Here is a 22,759-nt window from a genome sequence, read left to right as displayed (position 1 = left end):
AATCCTTTTTTATTATGTGTAACCTGAGATTGAACAATTTATATATGAAAAACTATTAATATAATATAGTTATCAAATAATGGAATAAATAAATATAGTTTAATTGCTTTGGAAGTAAATAACATTAATTACCTTAAATTAATCGCTCGATATAAGATCTATCAATTTACTCGGTCCTTGAGACATCTAAATAAACTATTAATATTTATCTTTCAAACCCTTAAAAAAGGTTAAATAACCCTTGCACATTGTGAGTGATTAATTCTTACTATAATTTATTAGTGATCTTAATCAAGGCTGAAACGTGAAATGCAAGGCCGAAGTATACAAATTTGTGTGATGAAATCTGATAACAAGGGATAAAATGTCAAAACAAGTTTTACTCAAAATAGGCAACAAAAATCCTGGCCATGCAACCAGAAATGAACGTGCGTTTTCCTGAAAATCAACACGTAAAGAACACCTATTGTTGTGGACATGGTTAGCCTTTAAAGCTTGGAGAGTTGTTTACCATTGTTTTGCCCTCAAATTTCTCTTCACCACCGTATTCCTCTCGCCTCATAATATCTCCCCTCAACTAAGGATCTCTTCCCACTTTATCCCCTTCTTCATTTCTCTCTGTCTTCTTCTTCTTCTTCTTCTTCTTCTTTTCCTTCTTCCTCTCCTCCTCCTCCTCCTCCTCCTTACATAACTCAATTAATCCTTTGGACGAAAAAATGGTGAGTTCTTCTTCCATGTCATGTTAGAAATGTTGTTTAATTTAGAATTTAGAGATGCTGGTCGGAAATCTTTCATTGATTCATATATTTCTTGGTTTTTCTTGGTCATATGTCGGATTAGGCGAACGCGGCATCTGGAATGGCTGTTGATGATGAATGTAAGCTGAAATTCTTGGAGCTAAAAGCGAAGAGAAACTATAGGTTCATTGTTTTCAAGATTCAAGAGCAGCAGGTGGTGGTTGAGAAAGTTGGAAGCCCTCAAGAAACCTATGAAGATTTCACTGCGGCTCTACCTGCCGATGAATGTCGCTATGCCGTCTTTGATTTCGACTTCACCACTGATGAGAACTGTCAGAAAAGCAAAATTTTCTTCATTGCATGGTATATATGCCAACCCCAAATCAGTCTACCTTTGTTTCATTCATTTAACATATATTCCAAGGAAAACTCTCCAAATTCCTTCATTTTTTTGTTAACAGGTCACCGGATACATCAAGGGTGAGAAGTAAGATGGTGTATGCAAGCTCAAAAGATAGATTCAAGAGAGAATTGGATGGCATTCAAGTTGAGTTGCAGGCAACAGACCCTAGTGAAATGAGCTTTGACATTATAAAAGCCCGGGCAATCTGAATACGCAAAGCTATTCTTGCGTTTTACTTTCTTCTCCAACATTCACCCTCTCTTTATGCATATTACTACCATTTGTAAGCATTGCTTAATTGCATTTATGCTAAAATTATACTTTTTCGATCATTTCTATTTATACTTTTTCTTCTTTTGTCAAACATTTTTTTCTTTTTTTTTTTTTGAAGTGTGGGTTTTACAATGGACTCTTGTAGTTTTAATGTAATATTATCCATACATTTATGCTAAATTTATACTTTTTCGATCATTTCTATTTGGTCCTAGGCATATTATTATTCTATTAATTTCTTTGAAATATATGATGTTTATATAATTATTATAAAATAATGTTAGCTGTTTATAAAAGATAGAATCAAATTTAAATATTATGTATAAAATTAAAGTTAAAATATATAATATTGAACATTCATTTGTAATTTTAAGATTTATTTTCTCAAAAATATAAAATTTTGTAGTTAGTAGAGAGTGGAGTAGTATTCAATAAAAACAAATAAAATAAAAAGTAAACGGAATAATTTGCAATTAAAATTAAAAATTACCAAAAGAAAATATGAAAAATGAAAATCTAGTCAAAAGTAAAGTTTTAGTTTTGAGTCACAATTAATTTAATCGTGAATGTAATTTTGTTTTCATATACTCTTCGTAGCACTTAAATCTCTACTTTTCTTCTCAATAACTAAGATGAAACTTGTTGGTTATTTCCCTCATTAACCAACAACATTATTTCTAATTAACAAGATATCAATTATGAATCATGCTATTCGTAAAAAAATAGAATAGTTAAACTCTTATTTAACAAATTTGAAAATTTCAAAAGATACTTAAATATCAAATAATATAATAGATATGAACAAAAATTAATTACAACTCCTAAACTAGTAAAACCAAATCCTAAAAATTCTTTTGATTAGAAAGAAGGGTTTAGAAATTAAATATGTTAATGGGTTAGATCAAATCGGATTTGAGCCAAGTCAATGTATGATATTAGAAAGCTTTATGTTTGTCAAGCCTGGGCCCAACTCAAACCAATTTTAGCCCTCCCAATATTATTTTTAAATTTTTAGAAAATACTATTGATATGTTCTTTGTTTTATTAAATGTTAAACATAAACAAATTAACATATTATTTAATTTTACATTATAATATTATATATTTAATTTAATTTAATATAAATTACATCATATATAAAATAAAACAATATATTATAAAGCATAAAATAGACTAGGTTGGAGTCCAAATCTAACCTTAATCCTGAGTTTAACAAACCGAATTTTTCTGGCCAAATAAAATATTCAAGCCTTATACTTTTGTTTAAACCCTCCCATACATACAATTTTATTCTTTTAAAAATAAATAAATTTGGTTGATGTATCAAACTTAACATAAGAAATGTAAGGAAGAGTGAGTAGGGTATTGAACAAATATTGGGATGGCATTTATATTATGAACATATTGTCAAATTTCAGATCAAATACCTGGTATGTAAAAGATTCAAATCTGTTGTTAAAAAAAAACAATTAAGTATTAGTGACATGCAACTAACGATTAAAATAAAATAAAACATATATGTAACAAATAAATTGTGGGTCAGAAAAAGTTGTAAAAAATGAACAAGAATTGCACTCAACTGGCTCACGGTAAACTGCAGACTTTGAAAATGCCATAAAGCCCTAAAAATGAAAAGGCCAACAACGTTATATATCGAATGGCTATTTTAGACGGACTGCTGAATGAGAAAGTGTATGATAATTGAAAATTGGGAATTAAAGAGAATTAATTTTGGAAGCGTTGAAAATTATGTACGGAATTTTAAAGGTAATTGGTAATCGTGTTTATATTTATAAATTAAAAAAAAAAAAAGATTACGCTGAAATATGGGAAAAAATTCACGTCACTTATAGGTTATCACAAACGGCAAAACAATTGCTACAAAACTTAACTATAGATTATGGTTAAGAATGTTGAAATATAAGTTTTTAACAAAAATACACCAAACGAACTGTAGTGAGTTTAGAATTTAAGTTTTGAAATTTTATGTAAATCTATAATCTAGAATATTTGGTGTGACAAAATAGAAGCAATTGCTGTTTGACAAGAGATGCTACTCTATTTCCTTTTTACAGCAACTGAAGACAGTGAAGGGTTTGATGGTCGGGATTCTGGTTTCTAACTTTTCCACCTGTTTGATTCAATGTTACACTAACAACTGGATATTCTACTTGAATATTATATTGGAATTAATTGTTATAAGCCCTGAATATGGACGCCACTGGGAACTTGGCTATTGCATATATATACACACCCACACTACCTCTCCTTTAAAATTCCATTATTGAAGCTTTTCTTTTGAGAATACAGCAATGGCGGGGCAAAGCTACGAACAGAGAAAGACAGGAACGGAGTCAGCTGCAGAGGCATCCGAGGAGCTGAAGCGAAAGAAACGCATGAAATTGGTGGTATACGCAGCAGCTTTCGCCATTTTCCAGACAATTGTCATCTTGGTTTTTTCACTTACAGTGATGCGTATCAGAAACCCCAAGTTCAGGCTCACCTCTGTCACCGTCGAGGATCTCACGGCAGCCCCTAGCCCTGTTTCCTTCAACATGAAACTCAGCGCCCAAGTTTCCGTCAAGAACTCAAACTTCGGCCACTTCAAATTCGACAACACCACCATTTGGTTCGATTACGGGGGAGTTGGAGTTGGGGAGGCATTTGTTGCAAAAGGAAGAAGCAAGGCAAGATCCACCAAGAACATGAATGTGACCGTGGAGTTGAACTCAAACAATATACCCAATAATTCAAGCTTGGAAAGTGAGATTAAAGCAGGGTTTATGGCACTGACAGGCCATTCCAAATTGAGTGGGAAAGTGCAGTTGATGAAATTGATCAAGAAAAAGAAATCTGCAGAAATGAACTGCGCCATGCTAGTCAACTTGGTGACCAGAGCTGTCCAAGATATCAACTGCCGTTGAAGTCGAGCTTTGCAATATCTTTAGTTAACTACAGTACTTTTACAGCGTTTTGGCTTATTTATATATCATACTATATAAATAAACTTGTTATTCTTTACTTTTTTTCTTTTATCTGTATCCATTTGTGGATTTATTGAATACTTATATTTATAAGATTGTTTTAGTATATGTGGATGTCTATAATGTTGATTAGTGTCATAGCTTGCGTCCTTGACTGTTAGTAATTGTTTTATTGTGAATAACAAAGAACAAATGAGGAAACTGAAAATACTGAAATATTGCTTAGTTAGTATATCTTCTACTTGTATATGCCTAACTGCTGCTAACCAGTCTGGGTAACATATTAGTAATAGACGCTAACAGACTCTATACTCTTAACATTCAGCGTAATAGTCCCATTTTTAGTGACGTCGGAAATTGTGGTTCGAGACCACCAAATCCGAAAAATAAGCTCGTAATTTTTTATTATTTAATATTTACGAGCCAAATGTGATTTTTAAAATATTTTTGAATTAGTAATTTGTGTTTTATAAGGCTTTATTAGGTTAAGTGATTTAGAAAAGAGGTATCGAGGTCTCGATCCTATAAACCGAGCCGTAAATATTTTTTATAAATATTTACAGAGTGTCATTAAGGTAGTATTAAATTTTCGTTAGAAAATTTTAACGTTTTGGTAGTTAATTAATTAAAAAGGACTAAATTAAAAAGTGCAAAACTTACTAATTAAATAAATAGTGATTAAATAGTCTAAATAGTAAATAAAGGAGGACTAAAAGGGAATTGGACCCACATGGGATGGCTGAGGCGGCATAAGCATAAAAAAATCAAGAAATTGATGTGAAATAAGGGCAAAATTGTAAATTTTGCCAAATTTAAGTGAAATAAAAGGGAAATTGAAATGCCAAACATTTTCATCATCATTTTGCAGTTCTAAAACAGCCACTGAATAGGTTTTAAGCTGGTTTTTCAATATTTGCTTCATGTAAGTTTAATTCTTGCTTTTTCCTTAAAATTCTTATGTTTTGGGACTTTTACAATTAGTTCCAACTAACCATTTCATTAGTTTTTGATTTTGTTGAAAGTTTTGGAAGATACCATTGATAAGTTTATATTATTTTAGTTATTAGATGATGAAATTGAGATGTTGATGGATATTTAAAGGTATTTTATTAAAAGATTTTGGATGAAATCATGATTTAGGAATTATCATGAAAATTTCTAATATTTCATGAAATTCATGGGCTGCTATTGATATATATGAAAATATCTAGACTTGAGATAAAGATTAAATTGCATTAATTTAATTTTTCGAGCCTATTTCTTGTAATTAAATATATAATATAATACAGAAATATTAGTAAAAAGACATGGCTCAATAGTAGAGCTCCATTCATTTCATTATATATATTTTTTCAAAAGTGGTAACAAAGTTTAACCACCACCAAACAAGAGAAGATGGAAGGTTTTGTGGGGGTGCAATGTGCAAATGCCAAGCACTCTGGGAATTCAACATCTATTTCTCATGAATGTCACCCGCGTTTTTCACCAACATTAAGAAACATCACTTGCGACGTGCCTCCCCAAAATGGATATTGTTTATAGGGCGACTTCTTCAGATTATTTTTTAAATAATCAAAAAATTATTTAATGAAGACTTTGACACATTTACAATTATCACCAAAATATAATAATTATTGTGAGATTTAGTATTTTGAATTAAATGGTATTTATAGTTTAAAGTTTCATATTTAATGTTTGTATTTTTTGGTTAAAATTCATATTTGCATTTATATATGGTTATCAATGAAAAATAAAATTATTGGGCTGACTCTGGTTTTTTATGGCAAAAAAAAAATCAATTTTAGTTTTTTATTGAAAAATTTATTATATTACTATATTTTTGTATGAGAGTAGATTTTAAATATATATTTATACAATTTAAATTTTAAAAATTAACCCAAAAATAACCGGAAAAAAGTTTTCAACTTGAACGTTTCAATTGAAAATGTGTTGGAATTGATTGGCATTCCAAATTTCCTCTCTTTGTCTGAAGATTTAAAACCGGCTTCCTAACAATGTTTCATGGGACTTTTCAATTGTTTTTGCTTTTTTTTTTTGTAATATATATATCTAACACAGATTTAAACATGAATATTAGCATCCTTCAAATATATAAATAAAAATAAAAACACACCCCAAATTCTGATAACAAAGGTTTCATGTCAAATGCTCCAGCAAAATCAACATTTAGATATGTTTTTTTTTTCTTTTACAAAATTAAATATGTCGAATGCTGTAGCATATTCGACATCTAGATGCGTTTGGTTTTAGGAAAAAACGTACTAATTCGGAGGGTTATGTGGTTAAATTCACTAACTATTTAATCTTTGTGCAGATCGGCTTCATTGTCTTGGGAGGTATGTAATCCAACACACCTATATTTAGCGATAGGAAAAAGAAAATCTTGAAACCCATCCCATTTTCCTTTCAAATTATTAAATAAAAGGTTAAAATATGTCTAAATTTTTGGACTCTTCGTAAATTAGAAATTTATTTCTTTTACTTTTATTTCTAAGAATTTGATCTTTTTTACTTTTTCAGATTTTAAAATTGAGGTTCAACTATTAAAATTATTTTATTAATTTTAGATTCATTACAATAGTATTTTTTAGTCACATAACCACCGAGTATTTTTTTTTATTTTAAAATGTCACACCAATAAATTTAACAAAAAAAATCACAGTATCAATAATTAGATCTAAATTTTGAAATTTAAAAAAGTACATGGATTAAATCCAAATTTTTTTAAAAATTATAGACTTATGGGCTATTTTAACCTAAATAAAATTAGGGGTGAGACAATTGGGGTATACATACACGGGGCAATCTATATTCCATAATTCAGATAGCTTGTTTCCCAATTTTGTTTTCTGTGAGATAGAATGATGTGAAGAACATTAAAATTTGAGAAATGCAGCCATTATGAGCTACAAGTCATTGCCTCTGTGGAAGAAGTCAAGAAAGTAGTACATCTTGTGCTTCATGATGTCATTGCATTGATTCTGGGTATTATTGGGATCTATGCGGCATTCAAGTATCATAATGAGAGTTCAATAGCTAATCTCTACAGCTTGCATTCTTGGCTTGGGATTGGAATCATTGTCCTCTATGGCATTCAGGTATTATATCAACTTTCTTTAATTATCTCCATTTTGTCAGACATAAAACAGGGGATGGTAATCAATACTAACTTGCTTAACCAAGTTCCCCACGCTTCATATTTACCAGCAGCAATCTTTATAGTTGAAATTTAAAGTGATTGATCCTTTTAAACCTAGTGTCCTTAAGCATGCTTACCGTCATTTTTTGACAGTAGATATATGGTTTTGTGGTATTCTTCTATCCTGAGGAGCGGCCGGATTAAGAAGAGAATCGCTTCCTTGGCACGTCGTGGTGGGGCTTTTTGTATACATCTTGGCTGTCGCCAACGCCGCCATTGGGTTCCTGGAAAAGCTTACGTTCCTTGAGAGCTCTGGCCTTGCTAAATATGGTGCCGAAGCCTACCTTGTTAACTTCACTGCTATCGTCACAATTTTATATGGAGCCTTAGTTATATTTATTGTTTTCTCCAAGGCTCCTCAAGATGACGACTTCAGCTATATAATTTTATGTTATATCTATAATATATCTTTGTATTTGATGAATATTGGATATGTTAGAGTTAATATAGTCAAAGCAGTTGTAATATAGTCAAAACCGTTGTACCGTTGTAAGTCTGTTAGCAGTTAGTCTATTAGCAGTTAAAGATGATAGCAGTTAGAAAGGTTGCTGTAACGTCTGTCAGCTTCAGCTCTCATGCATGTATAAATACGTGTAACCTGCATGTATTAAGCAAGTCTTTTGAATAAGATGTTTCTCTTCAGAGTTTTCTTCTTATAATTTCACATGGTATCAGATGTAAGTATTTCCTGGTTTTTTTTCTTTTTTCTCTTTCGCTGTGCAGTTCTGTATTGGGCAAGATGACATCCAGTGCTTCTGATGGAGTTCTTGACAGTCGTTTCTTTTCAACAAAGCGTATTAGTGTTCTTCTTGATGATAATACGTATCTACTCTGGCGCCAGCAAGTTCTCTTGGCTGTGAAAGCGCATAAATTACAGCGCTTCTTGGATTCTCAAGAAACTCCGCCACCCTCGTTACTTGTCGATGATAATGGTGGTTCGTATGAAAATCTAGATTTTGCATTGTTTGAACAGCAGGATAGTGCCCTTGCTTCGTGGTTACTCTCTTCTATTAGTCAGACGGTGCTTCCTCATCTCATTGGCATGGATACTAGCGCCAAGATTTGGAATGCGGTTGTTGCTTTGTTTGGTAGTAAAACAACCTCTAAACTGATGGCATATCGTCGAGCGTTACACTCTCAACGCAAAGGTGACCTTGGCATGAAGGAGTTCTTGATGAAGGTTAAGGGTTGTTGTGACAATCTTGCTAGTTGTGGAGAAATCATTGGAGAGCATGAACACATTACTGCAATCCTTAATGGCCTACCTCCAGATTATGAATCGATTATCACAATTATTACGGCGAGTCAGATTCCCTACACGGTACAAGGAGTAACCTCTATGCTTCTTGATACTGAGGCTCGTCAGCAGGTCGTAAGTACTGAAGTATCCAGCTCGGCAAACGTGGTGTTGAATGAGTCTTCTGATGATCCTGGTTCACTACCTGCTTATCAGCCATCATCTTCAGTTCGAGGACGTGGGCGAGGGCGTTCGTCTAGCTCAAGAATTCAATGTCAGCTTTATGGGAAGGCTGGTCATCTTGTTGACCGCTGCTACCATCGTTTTGACTCATCATACAAGAGTAGCAACTATAGACCCCCTCCACAAGCAAATATGTGCATGACTGGTTCTAGTTCATCCGCACCTTGGAGTCCGTCTACACCTTGGTTTTCTTATCCTCAGCAAAGTCCTCCGTGGGGTTCTCCAGGTTGGTGTTTTCCTTCTCCTTCATCTGTCTGGCCTAACCCGTTTGTTGGTAGCTCTCCACAACAGGTTAGTATGCCCCAACAAGTCAGTATGCCATCTGCTGGTGTCACACCACCTCAAGCTTATGTTGCAACTCCTGAAACAGTAGCTGACAATGCATGGTATCCAGACTCTGGTGCAACACACCACCTCACCAATTCAGCTACTTTGGTTGGTGACGGTGGGTCATGTAACGGACCAGGTAAGGTTTTTGTTGGTAATGGTTCTGCATTACCTGTTTTATCTACTGGGCTGTCCTCATTAATCACGAGATCTCGACCATTGTACATGCGATCTTTACTGCTTGTTCCTGGAATTACTAAAAATCTATTATCTGTGTCAAAGTTTGCTAAAGATAATCAGGTAATGTTTGAGTTCTTGCCTACTCAGTGCCGGGTGCGTGATTTAAGGACCAGAGAAGTACTTCTTCGAGGGTTGGTGCATCATGGGTTATATAAGCTTCAACTCAACAAGTCTCCTGCACCTACAACTCTGTCTCATGCTGCTCAATGTCTTACAACAAGCACAAAGCTTCCTATTAGTGTTTGGCATGCTAGATTAGGCCATCCATGTAAAGTAACACTTACAAAAGCTCTTCTTCAGTGTAATATACAGTTTATAGACAGTAATAAATTTGTTGACTGTGTTGCCTGTCACTTGGGTAAAGAACCAAGCTTCCATTTTCAAAGTCATGCACTGAGTATTCCTCACCTTTGCAATTAGTAGTGGCTGATGTCTGGGGACCCGCTCCTGTTGTATCCAACGGTTTTTGCTACTATGTTGCATTCACTGATGCTTATTCACGCTACACATGGCTCTATTTTTTGAAGAATAAGTCTGATATTGCTACTGTATTTCCACAGTTTCACCTTCAAGCCGAGAGGATGCTTGGTACTAAGCTCAAAGTTCTACAAAATGATGGGGGAGGGGAGTTTCAGGCTTTGAAGAACTATTTGAGTCAACATGGGATTCTACAGAGGCTCACATGTCCATACACATCAGCTCAAAATGGGCTTGTCGAACGGAAACATCGCCAGGTAGTTGAAATCGGTCTGTCTATGCTAGCTCATGCCACTATGCCCTTGTTATTCTGGAATGAAGCATTTTGCAGTACAATATTCTTGATTAATAGATTACCCTCTCAACCCTTAGGTGATATATCCCCATATGAAAAACTTTTTAAAACAAAGCCAAATTATTCTTTCCTTCGAACGTTTGGTTGTCTATGCTTTCCTAATCTGAGACCTTTCAACAAAACAAAATTACAATTTCGATCCACTCCCTGTGTTTTTCTTGGCTATTCTCCCTTGCACAAAGGTTACAAATGTAGAGACCCTACAGGCAAAATTTACATTAGCCGTCATGTCACATTTAATGAAGCTATTTTTCCCTATAAAACTCATACCTCAATAGTCAAGCCGTCCATATCTAACACTTCACAAATAAATTCAAAATTGTTTGTCATAAAGCCTAGTCCTGTAGCTCATCATAACACCTCACCTAATATCATTTCTACTAATATTTCTTCAACACCTGTCTCATCTACTCCAACAACTACAATGCCTATTTCACAGCCCACTTATTCAACATTAGCTCACTCACCATCCACCTCACCCATATTACCTACGGCTTTATCACATATACCAACACAACCTTCTTCTTCCACGTTAGTCCAATTACCGTCCACTCCATCCATATCACCTTCAGCCTCACCACCTATTCCAATACAAACCACTCATTCTGTCCCAACAAATACTCATTCCATGATCACAAGGAGTAACCAAAAGCTTATCTGAGCGAGGTGTCTACTTCTTCAAGTGATGTTCCTTCTGACATACATGCTGCAATGAAGTTTGAATGCTGGCAAACGGCAGTACACAGTGAGTTACAAGCCTTGAGTCGTAATAATACATGGACTCTCTGCTCCCTTCCTGAGAATAGACGGGCAATCGGGTGTAAGTGGTTGTTTAAAATTAAAAAGAAGGCTGATGGTTCTATTGACAGGTACAAAGTAAGATTAGTTGCAAAAGGTTTTTCTCAGCATGCAGGGTTTGATTTTCATGATACCTTTAGTCCTGTTGTTCGAGCTTCTACCATTCGGACCATTCTTGCATTAGCAGTTATGCAGGGGTGGGTTGTGCGTCAAGTTGATATCAACAATGCTTTTCTCAATGGCGAGCTTACTGAGGAAATATATATGGAGCAACCACCTGGTTTTGAAGTTCTGAATGCCTCTGGTCAGTCACTTGTGTGTAAGTTAAATAAGGCACTTTATGGCTTGCGTCAAGCTCCTCGAGCATGGTTTCAAACGCTCAAACAGTACCTTGTCACTGAGCTTGGCTTCCATGCATCAAAAGCAGATTCATCTTTGTTCATTCGGGTGTCTACTGAGACTTACATGCTACTAATGGTGTATGTAGATGACATCGTGATCACTGGTAGCAGTAGTCAAGATATAGATGCAATGATTTGTCGTTTACATGATAAGTTTGCCCTTAAGGATATGGGAAATCTTAGTTATTTTTTGGGAATTGATGTTCAACATACGTCCCAAGGAATGTTACTCAGTCAGAAGAAGTACATTACTGAACTGCTACTCAAGACTGGCATGCTTGGTGCAGCCTCTACACCAACGCCCATGGTCGTCACTCCTAAGTTGGCGGTTTTAGATGGAAGCTCTCCCTTTACAGATGTGCATTTGTATCGTAGTACAGTGGGCATGCTTCAATATGTCTGCATTACTAGACCAGATTTATCATTTTGTGTGAACAAACTGAGTCAGTACATGAGCTCTTCTACTGTCACTCATTGGAAAGCTGTAAAACGGGTCTTACGGTACTTGGCTGGCACTATGGATCATGGTTTGTATTTTGAAGCAGGATCGTTGGAACTGGTGTGTTATTCAGATGCTGACTGGGCCTCCTCAATTGAAGATCGACGGTCTACGTCGGGGTATGTGGTGTACTTAGGATCAAATCCAATTACCTGGTGCTCAAAGAAACAGCCTGTGGTATCCAGGTCATCTGCTGAAGCAGAATACCGTAGCCTTGCCAATTGCGTATCTGAGTTACTATGGATCAAACAACTACTGGATGAAGTCCGGATTTCTTTGACTAAGCTGCCAATTGTATGGTGTGATAATTCTTCTGCAGTTTCAATTACTGAAAATCCCACACATCATGCTAGGATGAAGCATGTGGAAATAGATCATCATTTTGTTCGAGAAAAAGTTCATGCTGGAATGTTGCAAGTGAATTTTGTTCCATCTGCTCAACAGATTGCTGATGGTCTCACTAAACCAATACCTCCTAAATTGTTTGTCTCTTTTCGACGTGCTCTTCAAGTGCTGTCAGTAAGTGAAATTAGTGATCAAAAGTCCAAAGAAATGTTAAGGGAATGTTAGAGTTAATATAGTCAAAGCAGTTGTAATATAGTCAAAACCGTTGTACCGTTGTAAGTCTGTTAGCAGTTAGTCTGTTAGCAGTTAAAGATGATAGCAGTTAGAAAGGTTGCTGTAACGTCTGTCAGCTTCAGCTCTCATGCATGTATAAATACGTGCAACCTGCATGTATTAAGCAAGTCTTTTGAATAAGATGTTTCTCTTCAGAGTTTTCTTCTTATAATTTCACAGGATATATTTATTAATATGTATTTCTAGACATAATATTGTACTCTGCCACTTTATTGGACAGATGCTATCATTTTTATCTTAATTGGTTATCGCATCAAAAAAAAAATCTTACTCTTAATTAAGTTAGTGATACGAATATGATAAATGATATTGTATTGATATTGGTCATATCGGTGGATATGTACCGTTTCAATCCTCAATCAGTATCAAGTAGTTCATATTCTGTTCCGGTCAAGATTTTGGTACATTTCAACCATTTGACGTGTTTCAGTCCATTTTGATCAATATTGACTTGTATCGATATATACCAACATGTACCAATTGTACAAAAAAAATTAATATTTTATTTATTTATTTTCTTAATCTTTTTATTTTTTAATAATTATATTTAAAATTAAAATATAATTATTAAATTAAGCTATTTAACCTAATTAATAATTTTATAACACATATCTGCACATAAACATATTTAAATAGATGTAATTGAAATATATTTTCATGTATATATAGTATAAAATTTATTAATAAACTAAAAGTTAACCTATAGATACATTCACGTGTAAAATATTTAATAGCATCGATTAACCTAAGATGGTACATTAAAATACATTGGTACCTATGTGTATTGGTACCAGGACAAAAACAACATGGTCACTTGTACAGTTCTGACTACCTTGGTCACAATATCTTATACCAACTTAATTGGGTAATGACTAAAATATAATTACTTTACAAAGTAAATTATATCATTTTGAGAGTATTTTTATCATTTTATATATTTATATAAAAAATAGAAAATTACACGCACATAATTAGATTTGAACTTGACACTTTTTAACATTCTACTTAGGGGTGTACAATTTGATCGGATTTTTTTATAGTTTTCAAACTGTTGAAGTTTGGTTCAATTTAGTTTTCGATTTTTTCATATTAATTTTTGTCTTTGAAATTTTACACTTATTTTGACAAATTATAGCGTATGAAATTATTTGGTAAAGTTTTAAAATCTTGTTCATAAATATTTCTTAAAAAACAATATTAATTCAAGTAAATATTTTTTTGAAAAATATTTTTATACAAAATAATTTAAGTTTTTTTTACTATTTTAAATATAAAATATTTATTTTTACATCATAAAAAAATTAAAATTAATTATAAATCAAATAAAAAAAAGAATTTAATTTAGTTGGGATAACTATAGTTTTTAACTAAAATTTTCCATCTCACCACCAAAAAGAGAAGAGCTGCCAATATAATCCCATTTCTAAATGCTAGGTTGATAACCCTCTAGCTATCAAGCATGTTTTCATAAACTTCTGTGTTAACCTCTGTAGGGCTTTACCCGTTTCAATAGAGACTCAACCGTCTCTTTTCTCAATGACTTGAAAATGCTCTATCTCTTTCAGAATGACTTAACCTCATTCTTTAAACCCTTCGTTGCTTTTAAGGTAAAAAAAGTTATTTTTCAAATTGGAGCCCTTAAAGCCACTAGCATTAATGGCAAGATGGTTTTTTTTTTTAATCAAAGGTATTGGAATATAATTGGTGAAGATATCACAACCTTCCATCCTTTTTTTTTTCTCAACTCTGGCCATCTGCTAAGGGAACTCAACAAAACCCTTATATAACTCGCATCCCGAAAGGTATTTTCTCAATTCCAACCCTCTGGTTACTGCCCAATCAGACTCTATAATGTGGCTTACAAGATCATTTCAAAAGTTGTTGTTAACCGACTCAAAGAGGCGTTTCCATCGCTCTTCTCACCTTACCAAAATGCTTTCGTTCCTGGGCGAATCATCAGTAATAATATTATCTTGGCTTCTGAATTTCTCCACACTATCAAAAGGAAAACTAAGGGTAGAGCCTCCCTTGCTGCTTTCGAAATCGATATGAGTAAAGCTTTTGACAAAATTAGTTGGGATTTCCTCCTCACGGTTTTGGAAGCAGTTGGTTTCAATTAGCACTGGATTAATATACTAGGATAATGTATTTCCACTGTGTCTTATCAAGTGCTAGTTTCTGGCTCACCTTCCAAAAGTTTCTCACCCAATAGAGGTCAGCGACAAGGTGACCCCTTTTCTCCTTATTTGTTTGTCATGTGTATGAATGTCCTTTATCATCTCCTCAAAGAAGCTGAAAATGATGGATATATCAGAGGTATCGAAATCTCTAGAAATGCTCCTCCCATAAATCATCTCCTTTTTGTTGATGATTGTTGCATTTTCTTCGATGTCAGTGTGCATTCATGTAAAAAGCTAAAATCTTTTCTTATAAATTTTTGCTCTCTTTCTAGATTACAAATCAACTTTGAGAAGTCAAAACTTTTTCTCAGCCCCACCACAAAAGTCCATGCAAGAAAATGGTTCAGCGACATTCTGAATGCTAAAAAAGTGGGTAGTCCAAGAAAAGATTTGGGTCTAAAAATGGGGAAAATCCTCAAGAAAAGGGAATTCTTTGGCAACCTACTTGAAAAACTCAACTCGAAACTTGCCTTTTGGAAATCTAAATTCCTCTCATTCGGTGGAAGAATGACTTTAATCAAATCCATTCTATCCTCTATCCCTCTTTACCCTCACTCCGTGTTTAAATCTCCCCTTTCTATTTGTGATGATATGGACAAAAGAATTAGGTCCTTGTGGTGGGGCCATGACACGGGAGAGAGAAAACTTCATACTTGTAATTAGGACACTCTATGTGCTCCCATTTCTCATTGAGGCTTGGGAATTTGTAAAAGGAATCTCTTCAATGAAGCACTCTTAGCAAAAGTCGCTTGGTGTATCCTTACTGACAAACATTGCCTTCTAACCAGAGTCCTCACCGCAAAATATTGTAGCAAATACCCTTTTGAACTAGTGAAACCTAAACCATCTGATTCCTAGGTGTGGAAAAGCATTCTCACCAGTAAGGACATTTGTAACAAGGGTAAATATATTCAACTATGGAGTGGTCAAAATAGTTGGATCTTAGCAGACCCATTCAAACCGCTGATTAACATAGTTGCGCACCAACGATCTGACCCACAGGCAAACTGCTTTATTAACCCCTGCAAATTCAATGTCGATCAATCTAAAGCTTTACAACTTCCCGACTCTAATAAAGTTGTTGATCTAATCACTATCCAAGGTGGGCAAGATAAAATCGTTTGGAAAAACGACTTCAAAGGCCTCTTTTTAGTCAAAAGCCATTATTCTCAAATTTACAAGGAACACTACGGTGCTACTCCTGAAAGTGAACATCAATCTGCATGGAAAAATCTCTGGCGTTTAAAAAAAAATCCCCTTTTAAGATCATCATTTTCGTGTGAAAAAATTGCACGAAGAACCTTCCTACAAAAAACATTCTGAACAAAAGATTCTCGACTAATGATCCCACTTGCTCTCTTGGCAAAGCTGACAGGGAAACTATGGATCATCTCTTTCACTTTTGCCCCTTTGCAAGAGTGGTTTGGTTTGGATCCCCCTTGGCCATCCAAACGAACTCCTTTAATGGCATTCCCATCTCTTGATGGATTCATAATTGGCTACAAGTAAATGATATATCAGCAGAATCCTCAAGGAAAATTTACACCGCAATGGAAAGCACCCTTTGGACCATTTGGGAAACAAAAAATAATCTTATTTTTAAGAACTCCAACCCATCACCTATGGTGACAATCAAAATTATCTCTGCGATGACTTAACCAATCCTTAGCTCATTCTCAAGGAGTACTACACCTATTCAAAATAAAAGAATATTACCTTCAACTCAAGTGATCCCTTCCACTACAACACAATGGCTTCTCTCATTATGCGTCATCAACAAATAGAACAACGTAATTGGAGGAGCTGCCATGGCCTAGGACTCTAACGGTTTTCAACTGACGACAGTTCATAGCTTTAGAATTAATAACAAAGCCCTTGTGCGAATTCTCACCCTAAGAACTACTCTCTTACTCCTTAGACCCTTTGGTGTGAATCATTGCAGGTTTCTTAATGTAAGCAAGAAATGGAGGAATATTATGATAGGACATTTCAATTTTGGATAGAAACTTCATTCGACAGTTGATGATATTTGGATGACAACATTCAGTTTTAGACAACTTGACGAGAGAAACCTCTCGTTGGGATAAAGTGATTTCAAAAGTCTATCAATTTCACATGGCCATAAATTATTCAATGTGGCCTCATTTATTTTTTTTATATAAATATATTTATTACATAATTTTATTTTTCACTTGTAGATATATTATAATCTAATAATAATAAAAGTTTTATTGTGCTCGAGAGATAATAAAATTTCTTAAACTTAGCAACGAATAAGTTTTAATACGTAATTTATAGTCAAATAAAAATATTTTTTCAATTTTAGACTAAATCATCTGATGGTATCAACTTTCATGTGAACACAATCTAGTCCGTGTATTGACTTTTTTTTAGTACAAAATGATAGAATATTATAAGCTAAATTCACACAGTCTCATGACTACTCATACTCACCTGAAAAAATGAAGTTAGGCCCGTTTTGGATAGGCATGGTTGTGGAGTAATATAATTTTTTATCTTAACTAATCTCCCATCACTACTATTTTTAATATTACCAAAAGTAAACACCTTTCAACTTTTAGGAGCAGGCAACAATAGAACGCCCACCAACATTTAGTGGGCAAGATTTATCATATGATTAGCACAACTATTCGTTATAAAAATATAAATCAGAAGCTAATAAATTTTTTTGGACAGGATAAGAATTTTAAATCAAGATATTTTATATCATTTTCCATTTCTATAAAAACCAAAAAGCCATATAAAAATTTAGATTTTCTGAATCATTTTATTCTCGGATATTCCCTCTTGGAAGATTAGACTCTCTCCAACCAAATAATTAGAAAATATATCTCATTCTTATGTCATTTTGTGGAAGATGTCTCCTTGGGGGATGATTGGTTGAGGGATTGGCGTGCATTTTAGAAACGATTTATGCATTGCGGGTTAAGATTCTCGCCAAAAGTTCGTCTTAATCATATAACAAACCTTAATTTTGAATATTGATTTTTATATTTCTGTTTTAACTTAGGAGAAGAAAATAACAAGCAGCAATGGGTGGTAGTTTAAATTTTTAGTTTACCTTTATTAACACTATTTTTATATTCACTTTTTCACCAAAAATATAATTTATTTTTTCTTCAAAATATAACCCATTTTAATTAATACCTCTATGGGCCACTGCTAGGCTTACCTACCACAATGCAAAAATTAAATGTGAGCCAACTAGATAATTAGTTATTAATTCTAATTAAAAAAATTTCAATCTCTGCGTTTATGTTATTATTACTTTTCCTTAAGATAAATTTAACTTTTAATATTTATATATTTTATCAATCTGATTGTTTTTTAAATGGAAATACCAGCTAAGATATTAATTTTTTTAATAATATTGATATGTCAATCTACATGTACTTTAAATACCATACAAATAAATAATTTAAATTTTATAAAAATATTCAGAAAAATTATAAAACTATACTTTTTTTTTAAGATGAAAAAGTATGAAATACACATGTTAAAAAATTTAATGTTTTAGTTTGTGTTTTTATTAAGAAAAATGAATTTGATTCTTAATGGTTAAATTTAATTTTTTGTTAAAAAAATTGATGGTGACAGTAAAAGCGAAAATGGAAAAGAATATATAAATATGAAATACTTAATAGAGAAAAGGTCATGAATGTAGAAGCGATTCCTCTAAAATAAATCACCGTAAGTGCACATTAAGACAGCAAGGGAAATCAAAGGACATGGAAATAAACCTAATGTTGGCATCACTGGGTGGGGGTTCTTAGACCTAAATCATATATTAGTAAATGTTAAGGCTTCGTCATTTATAGCAAAACCATTCTTCAAACCATCAAATCCAAGGAATATAGAGTTTTACCTAATCCTAACGTATTTCAAACAAGAGAGAAAGAGAGAGATCTCTCATCCATGCTTTGCTCCATAAAAATAATAGAGTATTAGCAAATGATGATTGCAGGATTGAGCCTAATCTCCTTTGAATTCAATTATTTTAGCTCAAATCGATTGATTATGACACTTCCCACTGCACCTTAAATCAGGATGAGAATTTGCACTCCCATTGGCATGATGTTGGTTCATTCTGCACTAATTCAAAACTTACGGCTCAAGTCACGAGCTTTTAACCCCACCCATCTTTGAAATATAAACCCAACAGCGAAAGGATTGTCAAAAAAATTTAACCTTCCAATCAATCATTCATTCAAATAAACAGACAATACCACAGAAATCAAAAAGATTTTCGTTTTTTAATTGTATTTGGTGATGATAACTTGGGTGTTTAGAAAAGGTTAGGCAGGTTGAATATCAAGTTCTCACTCAAAGCTTTTGCCCGACTGAGTCACTCTCAGCCAACGCACTATAAACCACTTGTACCTACCGTTGCAGATCGGCTCTGTCAATCAAACCAGCAAATACAACATCCTTTCCCTTCTCTTTTAATCTTTCTTGTCTTCTCTTTCACCTCGCTTTGTTGTCCATCAGTTGAGGATTCTTGTCAACAAATAACGCATGGCAGAGGAAGAACCCAAGAAGGTTGAAACCGTAACCCCCTCGGAGCAACCACCTCCCGAAGCCCCCAAAGACGTTGCGGAGGAAAAATCGGTAATCCCACCTCCTACCTCTGAAGAAAAACCTGCTGAGTCCGCCGCACTCCAAAGTATATACCTTTTTTGTTTTTTTCCTTGTTTAGTTTAATATTAGGATAGGATTACTATTGTTGTTATCTTTTTCCGTTTAGATTTAATTTTGGTGTTTGTGGCAGAGGCGGTGGAACCGACTGAGGAAAAGAGCACGGAGAGTACTGTGGACCGAGGTAATTTCTCCATATCTTAAGGTTTATTAATACTTGATTCATTATGAAGGTTTAAATGTAATTACTATGATCCAGATGCTGTGCTTGCTAGAGTTGCGACAGAGAAGCGAATTTCACTGATCAAAGCTTGGGAAGAGAGTGAAAGAAGCAAAGCTGAAAACAAGTATGAACTGTTCTTCACTTTGTTTTTTTTTTTCTTTGAATTCATTGAGGAAACTTGATGGTATGAATTTTTGCATAACATAATATGCCAAGTGCCAACAAAATTATACTTTTTAACTGCTTTTGGTTTAGATTTTCTGGCTTTTATGTTACTCAAACTCTTGAGTTTATTGAAAATGTTGGGCAGAGCTCATAAAAAACTTTCCTCTATCGAGGCATGGGAAAACAGCAAGAAAGCTGCTCTGGAAGCTGAGCTGAAAAAGATTGAGGTACTAATTCCATTCCTAATCTTTCCTTAACCCCAACCCAAACAACACTTGGTGCTTAAATCCTCTGAAATACCTCCGCCAACCCTGGATTATATTACTGTTCAGCCTTAATCCACAAGGAAGCAGAAGAGAAGAAAGCTAATACTCTTAAATGTTATGCAGGAAAAACTAGAGAAGCAGAAAGCTGAGTATGTGGAGAAAATGAAAAACAAAATAGCCTTAATCCACAAGGAAGCAGAAGAGAAGAAAGCTATGGTTGAAGCCAAGCGTGGGGAAGATCTTCTCAAGGCTGAGGAGATAGCTGCCAAGTACCGTGCCACCGGAACTACTCCGAACAAGGTCCTTGGTTGTTTTTGAGGGTCAAATTCCTCTGGTTTAGGAAATGGGATCTTTTGTATATTTGCTTTTAGGATGTCTTTGGTTTGGTTTTATGTAGTGAAGCATTGGCCATTGTTCATTATTCTGTGTGTGTATATAGATATAGTATTATACCATTTGGAACAAATTACTTATTGATTTGTAAGTAACAAGTTTGATGTAATAATGTTCGACTCATGTAGATTATAGATTGAAGTACATTATTTATGTTTTAATATTTACAATCCAGCTTTTCAGTATGGTTTTAGCTTAGTTGCTCTATCTCTAAGGCAACTCCTAGTTTGTGACATGAATGCTGCAATCGATTAGGTTCATGCAATCTTCAAATGAAGGTTTTATTGACTAATTTAATGATAATTGAAAAGCACAATCTCCTATGATTTTCATCTCCATCCATTCCTATCCCGTGCAACAGTTGTTTAGTTTCCAGAGCTTGACACCCATAATCCTTCATGCTGCTCCATTATCCTTAAAACCATCAATAGTTCTCTGCAGTTGACTCTACAACATAATGTTTGTCTGTCGAATCTGATACTGTAAGGGGCAATAACATTGGATAGATGGGTCATCAGTGAGGTTAAAAGAATAGACATTCCCTCTCCAATCAACTGCATAAAACACATCTTCAAAGTCTTCGGGTAATGCCTATAATTGGTCTAAAAAACGTTAATCTACCAGAGTCACCAAATATAGCCATTACCATGTAATCATCAGGGCTTGATTCTGGGTTAGCAGAAAATACAAGCTTTTTTCTTAGGCTAAATTCAAATACTGCAACGTTGTAATGATGCAATGATCAATCATTGGAGCCTAGCCCTAATGACTAAACGAGAATGGAGGTATTACAAGAGTAAAAGTAATGCAAACAGATACGTTGTCCAGCGGATTGAATAAAATGAAGAGCGAATGATTCCAAATACCTTGGACATCTCTAAGGACAAGAAGCATTGGAAGACATGGGTAGGGAGAAGGAGCATTGAAAGTTGTGGAGGCAGAAGTTGTTGATTCTGTCCATTGCAACACTGTGCCACGTTTTGCATACCGCTCCAAATCGCAAATAATCAGACACCGAAATCAGTTTTGCTAATATCAAATCAACCAGGTCCCTGGATAACCCTGCCCAATCTGTAAAAACACAAGACCAAGATCATACAAGTTATACAACACTAAACATACATTTAAGACACAAATTACTGCAACTCACCTGAATCCATGTTCTAGCTAAACAGAATTTGGTTCTGTGTTGGCAGCTCAGATTGTTATTTTATATCAGTCGAAACACTAGTGCTATGAGATCCAATACGTTTAGAAGTCGGAAACCCTCTTGTATATATATACATATATAAAGATTGAGACAACTATAGTTCTGAGATCCTTCGAGACTCTACTGGGTTAAGGCCTCTCGGAAACCCCAATACGTTAGCATTTGATGGGAAAGATGAAATATTGTAAACTACTACTGCCTTGAAAAGTGATTAAAAAAAAGAGAGAGACGCTATTAAAACAGGCAGGGCAGGTGTTTTTCTGAGGGATTTCTTAGCAAATACATGTCGAATAATGGTTAGAGCAAACCAGGGAAAAGCCTAATAAATGTAAATTAATAAGCCAGCTTTTGTTCAAAATCAAGAATTAATAGCTAAGAGACCTTGGCATTATTAATAAAGGCTGAAGTTTTAGACCTCGATGGCCCAAATTTAAATTTAATTGCAACATGTGAATTTTGTTAAATTCTCTTCAAAGTAATCTAGTTTATGTCCTGTTCTTTATTCACTATACATTATGTTGATTGATCCAGCTTTTGTCCAGTTCTCCATTCACCATGCGTTATGTTGATTGAATTCTATATTGTAATTGGCCAGAGTTGTAAATGATCTATTTATTAGTGAAACTTTAAAAAAAAAAACAATATTAGCAAGGTGGTTTATATCTCAATCGGGTACAATTTCAATCACATTGTCCAATTAATATTTTTCTTTTAAAGTTTGGATTAGAGCGTTTTGAAAAACCTAAAATGAAAGTTCTGCTCACATTTAGCATCATGCTTGCAGGGCATACATAACTAATTACAATGGAAGCAAAGCAAAGCAGTTCTGTATG

At 34.1% G+C, this 22,759-nt stretch overlaps 4 protein-coding genes across 4 annotated transcripts; all 4 read left to right on the top strand.

Moving 5' to 3' along the window:
• Positions 1-496: 496 nt before the first annotated feature.
• LOC107892841 (actin-depolymerizing factor 7) lies at positions 497-1,611 on the top strand. Its single transcript, XM_016817880.2, has 3 exons — positions 497-719; positions 841-1,100; positions 1,199-1,611. The coding sequence occupies exons 1-3, from the start codon at positions 717-719 to the stop codon at positions 1,347-1,349; spliced, it is 414 nt and encodes a 137-aa protein (XP_016673369.1). The 5' UTR covers positions 497-716; the 3' UTR covers positions 1,350-1,611.
• A 2,096-nt stretch (positions 1,612-3,707) lies between these two features.
• LOC107892840 (late embryogenesis abundant protein At1g64065) lies at positions 3,708-4,420 on the top strand. Its single transcript, XM_016817879.2, has one exon. The coding sequence runs from the start codon at positions 3,726-3,728 to the stop codon at positions 4,335-4,337; it is 612 nt and encodes a 203-aa protein (XP_016673368.2). The 5' UTR covers positions 3,708-3,725; the 3' UTR covers positions 4,338-4,420.
• Positions 4,421-5,792: 1,372 nt separating this feature from the next.
• LOC121220780 (probable ascorbate-specific transmembrane electron transporter 1) lies at positions 5,793-8,087 on the top strand. Its single transcript, XM_041100242.1, has 5 exons — positions 5,793-5,865; positions 6,733-6,754; positions 7,315-7,516; positions 7,641-7,695; positions 7,750-8,087. Exons 1-5 carry the CDS (start codon positions 5,793-5,795, stop codon positions 8,085-8,087), a joined length of 690 nt encoding a protein of 229 aa, XP_040956176.1.
• Positions 8,088-19,107: 11,020 nt separating this feature from the next.
• LOC107890738 (remorin) lies at positions 19,108-20,877 on the top strand. The gene is made up of 5 exons (XM_016815265.2): positions 19,108-19,697; positions 19,803-19,853; positions 19,929-20,016; positions 20,203-20,284; positions 20,447-20,877. Exons 1-5 carry the CDS (start codon positions 19,550-19,552, stop codon positions 20,639-20,641), a joined length of 564 nt encoding a protein of 187 aa, XP_016670754.1. The 5' UTR covers positions 19,108-19,549; the 3' UTR covers positions 20,642-20,877.
• Positions 20,878-22,759: the final 1,882 nt, after the last annotated feature.

The sequence above is a fragment of the Gossypium hirsutum genome, chromosome D09, assembly GCF_007990345.1.
Source record: "Gossypium hirsutum isolate 1008001.06 chromosome D09, Gossypium_hirsutum_v2.1, whole genome shotgun sequence".
Taxonomy (NCBI): Eukaryota; Viridiplantae; Streptophyta; class Magnoliopsida; order Malvales; family Malvaceae; genus Gossypium; species Gossypium hirsutum.
The sequence above is the reverse complement of the archived record's forward strand: the minus strand, read 5'-3'. Positions and strand labels throughout refer to the sequence as shown.

What these genes read in the sequence shown, in the direction of transcription:
- LOC107890738 (XM_016815265.2), top strand. Translation starts at nt 19,550, where the DNA reads ATGGCAGAGGAAGAACCCAAGAAGGTTGAAACCGTAACCCCCTCGGAG. An exon ending in TGAGTCCGCCGCACTCCAAA is followed by an intron (nt 19,698 to 19,802) that starts GTATATACCTTT and finishes TGTTTGTGGCAG; the next exon opens with AGGCGGTGGAACCGACTGAG. An exon ending in CTGAGCTGAAAAAGATTGAG is followed by an intron (nt 20,285 to 20,446) that starts GTACTAATTCCA and finishes AATGTTATGCAG; the next exon opens with GAAAAACTAGAGAAGCAGAA.
- LOC107892841 (XM_016817880.2), top strand. An exon ending in AAAATTTTCTTCATTGCATG is followed by an intron (nt 1,101 to 1,198) that starts GTATATATGCCA and finishes TTTTGTTAACAG; the next exon opens with GTCACCGGATACATCAAGGG.
- LOC107892840 (XM_016817879.2), top strand. Translation starts at nt 3,726, where the DNA reads ATGGCGGGGCAAAGCTACGAACAGAGAAAGACAGGAACGGAGTCAGCT.
- LOC121220780 (XM_041100242.1), top strand. Translation starts at nt 5,793, where the DNA reads ATGGAAGGTTTTGTGGGGGTGCAATGTGCAAATGCCAAGCACTCTGGG. An exon ending in CGGCTTCATTGTCTTGGGAG is followed by an intron (nt 6,755 to 7,314) that starts GTATGTAATCCA and finishes TGAGAAATGCAG; the next exon opens with CCATTATGAGCTACAAGTCA. An exon ending in TGTCCTTAAGCATGCTTACC is followed by an intron (nt 7,696 to 7,749) that starts GTCATTTTTTGA and finishes TATCCTGAGGAG; the next exon opens with CGGCCGGATTAAGAAGAGAA.